We start from the raw sequence: 5709 nt of genomic DNA, 5'->3' as shown, positions 1-5709 counted from the left end.
ACCGCCAAATGAACGATGTAGGGAAAGGTGAGGAGGCCGATGCCGGCGATGAAAGAAGCTATGCCCATCGCCTGAGACCTTAGCACGGTCGGCAGTAGCTCACCGACGAAGACGTAGAAGACGGCGAAGGACGCAGCGATGCCGAATTTCCCGATCATCGCCAGGCTTACGGTTATCCAGACCGCGTCTGCTGCGACAAAGGCCGATCGTGTATATAAGTTGTATATTCCCTAAATCTCTGGATTATAGAACTGCATATTTCATTGCCTTAAATTCTTTCGTTGACTCTCTTTTTAAGAGGGGAATTTAAAACTTAAAACATTTCGTTGATTTCTATATAATAAGAGAAGTTATGCATGCAGATAATAACTAATTTATAAGCAGGTCGAACGTTTACTCATAAACGTTGTGACGTCGGCGCGGCGGTAATTCCCGCTCATATCGAACGTGTGTGAGTGTGACAATATCATGACGAATTCAATAAGCTAATGACGTTTGAGGCCGCCGTGACGCAGAAGTGCGCGATTCGGCTTAATATTTTTATTCAATTCCGCGAAGATAATCAAATAATATGGAGATGAGCAACGCGCAGTAATAGTGTCACACATTATACATTTATGTGTCATCATTCATTTCGGCTTTTTAAAAATATTTGTAATAATACGATAAAATAAATAATTAAGAGTATATAAATATCTAAAAACAAAATAATAATAATAATTTCAAGACAAAATTGTTTGAAAGAGAAAATTACTTTTTTGTTTATCGAACAAGATTTCAATCAAAATAAGAGATGAATCGACAAAGTAATACCTTCGGGCACGAACATACACGACACGCAAGCGAGCCCACCCAGCATCATGGTCACGCATAATACCCATCGTCTGCCCAATCTGTCCATCGCGTACCACGTAATGAAGTACGATGGAATCTCTACGATACCTCCTACAGAAAATAAGCAAAAAATCTCATACATTTCGGATGATATGAAATCATGAAATTTATGATAATCGAGCCAGGAGCGAGAGAGAAGAATGGAGCTTTTACCGATAAAGAAAGCCAGGTAATCGGAGACACCTAGATTGGTCGTGTTGTAAGACAGTCCGTTGTACACTACCGCGTTCGCCACCCAATCGAAAGCGAGAATGAAGAATTTCTTTCTGATGTTCGGATTCGTAATCAGATCCATGGGTGTCGCGGACGACGGCGGCGATCTGTTCTCGCTTTCCATATCGATGCTGCCGTCGGAGTTCTTACCGTTACACGATATTCCTTGTCTCTTTAATATTTCTATCTACAAATAATGATCGCTAAATTTTATATAATTCTCTCGATCATATTGGAAAAATGAAAAAAATATAATATATTGTTTATATGAAAACTAATCGGAGAAATATGTATATATATATTATGATAATTAAATATCAAACAAAATTACCTCCATTTTTCTGAGAAAGTTCGTAGGCACTGTTTTGCCGTTGACTTTTGCCATATGCTGGACGATTACTTCCGCCTCGTCTATTCTGTTCTTACTGAGAAGCCACCGCGGTGACTCGGGGATGATCCAGTAGTAACTGAAGAGAAGAATGAAAGGCACCGATGTGGCTAACGATAAGGTGTACCAGTGCCTTAACAAATAACCCTGACGGAAAGAAAAAATAAAAGCATATACCAGCGAATGAAGACGGAAAATAATAATCTTTTGTATCTTTTTTTTGCCATATTTCCGAATTCCATCACGTATATTTCCTTAATACACAGTTTTTCTCTCTTATAATATAATTTTAATATATATATAATAAATTTAATTTTTGATAAAATATAATAATATCTTAACTTTTACTAAATTTAAAACTAATAAGGCAATTTGGCGTAAAAACATTATTCCGAATTTATTTATCTCTCTCGCGCGCGTCGCTTCGGGGACATCAGAATGTTTCTATTTGCATGCGGCGAATCACTCGCATTTGCATACGCTTGTATCATATGATGCACGCTGATAAATCGCTTGCAAAATGATCCGCGTTGCACCCTCGTGTTAAGTTTATTGTGCACGAGCTGTCGCCTCACGCGATCATGCGAGTGTCCCGACGTCGAGATTTTTGTCACGAAACGTTGCAGTAAATTGTATTTTGTTTCTTCACATTTTATGAACGAGAATACTTACCAGCAATGCTAGAAGAGACATTGCCGTAGCGAAGAACATACAGATTACCATCCCGGCAAATGTTCGGTATCTTGGTCCCATCAGCTCGAGAGCTGCAACGAAATTAGAAGTGTCATTTTGTCGATCTTTTATTTGCAAGAAGAGAAAGACGTTGTAATCTTTCTGATTCTCTCTTCTCTTTCTGTTTTTAAGCTCGCTTTTAATCTTGAATTCGTAAAAAAAAAAAAGATTCAAGACATAAATCTATTGATGATTTTATGCATGTATTTTATATGTATGTATATTTTATTTCTTTGTGTGTTTTCTGTATTACATAAAGTATAAAATTAAAAGATAAAATTTCTCTACAAGTTTATCTCAAATTTTGTTGCAAATTAAAGATTGTCCAAAGTAGATTATAAATATTTCTTGAACTTTTGTGTTGTAGTACATGTATGGTCATGTATATTTTTGCTTAAAATTTGATGATTAAACAGCTTGTAAATTACGCGTGATCAACTTACCAAGTATAAAAGGTATCTGATAAATGGCAGGAAAAAAGAGACCATTCACAGTCCTCAGCGCGGTGTAGATCACGTAATTCGGACTGAAGCTCGTGGCGATGGAGAATATCACCTCGAGGAACAGGATGGCGAAGAAGGCTGTTCTTCGGCCCCATTTGTCGGCGATCCAACCGAACACGACATTGCCGAAGAGACTGCCCACGTAGAAGAAAGTCGTCGACGTGGAAGGCCACCAGCTGTTGTCACATACCAGATCTAGCTATGTGGATATAGAACGCCATTAAACTACTTCGCCAACACGAATTTGCATATTGGCGAAAATAAGCCATGGAGATCAGTTAATGGCATAACAATAATAAATACAGAAACTAAAATGAAAAATAATAAGAGATAAAAAATATCGGACGTTATGTTTAAGTTGTAATAAAAATAAATATTCATAGACAATAAGTGGTATTAATCGATGACTGATTTGAGAAAAGCATGTGTGTTTTAATTAATCGAAGCGTTTCAAAGCTTTTTGCATTTCGCTTATCTAATCGAAAAATACCAAACAATCATAAGAACTGAAATTAGATCACTATAATCAGGACGGAAAGTTATCACACAACCAACGAGATTATGAATAACGACTGTATGACGACTCGAGAAGATAAATCGATATCGCGGAATGTCCGAAGAAGTCATTGCTCCGATCAAACTGTTATCGTTCTTCTTATATAAACATACACATAATATACATATATAATTGTGGACTGTCTTCAATAAATGTGATTTTGAGATTCTACAAAAATTATGATCGACATATATTTCGTAAGATTTGCATCATAATATAAGAATATAAGATGTTATAATATTAGAATAACGTTAAAGTTCACGGAGTTTTTCAAATAAATTAGAATTTGCATAATTCTCCAAATATAAAAATTCAATATGTAGCATATATATTGGCTATCTATTAGAATGATAATCTAAGCTTCCGATATGCAAACATACCTTGTGTTATAGAATTTTTAGAATTTGATACAAAAGCTTTTTTCGAAGTATTATAAAAATTCGAAATTAAATTTAAAAAATATGCATAGATTACAAATTCATCGCGGACATTCGCTGACATTGACGGTAAACGTTATAAAGCGCTCTATACACATACACCCGCACAATAGCGTACATGCGGCGCGCTATGCGCCAACATTAGCGACGAACCGGAGTGCGTGCTCGCACGCGTGTGAATACACGCGTCATTCGGTTGATCGTCATTTGCTCGTCGGTCCAGCATCGGTGACACACGCACCCGCGTGCGCGCTTCGAAGAATGGAGCAGTGGTTGGAAGCTAGAAAGTGGGGGATGCTGCGCTGGACCGGCACAGCGCGATGGTGGAGGCGTTTCATCTCGTTGCGTTCACGCGGAAGGCTACCGGCGTAAACGCGCTCGTGTTTATCGCGAGTGGGGGAGAGCACGCTTACGTGTACGTGTACGAGGTCTGCATGTAAATTGCAAGCTCGCATGCGGACGCGCGTGTTGTCCGAAGGACGCCAAGGTGTATTGGTAAGCTTCCCACAGTGAGAGGTGTCCATCACCCTCGTTTGACAGGAGGAACACGGTCCCCCTTTCCCTGCGTCCTTTAAAGACCCCATCTCTCTTTCTCTCGCACACGATCTCTCGCGCGGCAAAATCGACGCGATCATCTCAACGAGCGTATGTTTGTTAATGCAAATGATGACGATAGATGCTTATACTTTGTACACTGCATTTTCATATGACACACTAATTAAAGAATTGCGCACATGTAATTTTGAAAAATTATTAGTATAGTTTCTACTTTACTTATATTTTTTCGAATGTTGTTGAAAGGAACTATATAATTGCATAAGAATTACTTGCGCAGATTACATTTAAATTAATTTTTAATATGGATAAAAAAATATTTTCTTATATATATATATATATTTGTATTTAAAAGACAATTAAATTCCAATGAGATGTTTTTAATAAATGCTTATTATATTCAATCTATTTTATGCAAGAATATCATCTCGACTTTACAATAGCTTAGAATAATTTAGCATCCGTAGAATCGCGAAATAATAATTTTGGAGAAAATAAGGGAATCGCGCGCACTTCCTTCAAAAATTCTCTTTCGCTAAGAAATAACGTGGATGCAGTTGCATCTGGATCCTCGACATGCATCAAAAAGATGTAATTAACATTATTAGCAAAAGCAACCCACGTATGACAGCTGAACAAACATAATTTCTCGATTGAGTGCCTATTAGCTTCGACAAACAAAATCTACCGGTACATGTTAATAGCTTTGACACGAAGTTTGATTTAAGCAAATTGCCACTTACAGACTTTCGAGGTCTGCGCGAAACGCGCAAAAGATAAATTGCGCGGAAAGACAGAAGTGCACCCGCTGATGATGCTATCGAGTTATTGTCAAGGGCAGTGCGCGCCGCCCATAAGGACATTAATAACACGTATGTATTTTGTCACCCTGACATACTTTAAAATCGCGCGATATTGATATGGCCGCGATACCGTTTGTTATCGCGATTGTTTATGCAACTTGTTGCACAGATTCGACACATCGATATTGAATTCTACGTCGATCGGTGAAATACGTCGGCATAATATTTATAATTACATATAATTAATTAGCTGCAAAATATATGAATCACAAGAGAGAAGATGCAAAGAAACGATACGACTAATACCAAAACTTCACGTCAAATTTTGCGGAAATATTGTGTGATAATTAGTCAATAGTAATTGAGAATAAAGTCTGATACATTTTTCTGCATACACTTAACTTCGAAACACGCCATGATGCTCAAAAGTTTCTATTCGCCACGCTATACTTATACTCAATTAAGATCGCAACCGCTTTATTTATAAAAAATGAAAATACGCGAGCCGCGTAAATACGAGCCGTGTAAATACACGCTGCGGATTTACGTAGACACGTGACGCACATCGAGAGGCAAACCTGTCCTTTCGTTTTCTATTTTTCATTGTCATCGCTTTCTACAGCTATGT

The 5709-nt window shown here is 37.6% G+C and overlaps 1 protein-coding gene across 3 annotated transcripts in view; it reads right to left on the bottom strand.

Moving 5' to 3' along the window:
* The window catches only part of LOC115242457 (carcinine transporter-like), a 5000-nt gene extending 1990 nt beyond the window's left edge, over positions 1 to 3010 (bottom strand). For all 3 annotated transcript variants that reach the window (XM_029818759.1, XM_029818760.1, XM_029818761.1), the window contains exons 1-6: positions 2671 to 3010; positions 2168 to 2259; positions 1439 to 1642; positions 1048 to 1294; positions 814 to 945; positions 18 to 187 (exon numbers count right to left, since the gene is read on the bottom strand). In XM_029818759.1, coding sequence (XP_029674619.1) covers positions 18 to 187; positions 814 to 945; positions 1048 to 1294; positions 1439 to 1642; positions 2168 to 2248 — 834 coding nt within the window. In that variant the 5' untranslated portion in view covers positions 2249 to 2259; positions 2671 to 3010. The remainder of the gene's footprint in view (positions 1 to 17; positions 188 to 813; positions 946 to 1047; positions 1295 to 1438; positions 1643 to 2167; positions 2260 to 2670) is intronic.
* Positions 3011 to 5709: the final 2699 nt, after the last annotated feature.

This window comes from Formica exsecta, unplaced genomic scaffold (genome assembly GCF_003651465.1).
Source record: "Formica exsecta isolate Colony F162 unplaced genomic scaffold, ASM365146v1 scaffold599, whole genome shotgun sequence".
In the NCBI taxonomy this organism is placed as follows: domain Eukaryota; kingdom Metazoa; phylum Arthropoda; class Insecta; order Hymenoptera; family Formicidae; genus Formica; species Formica exsecta.
This window is presented reverse-complemented; position numbering and strand designations above follow the sequence as displayed.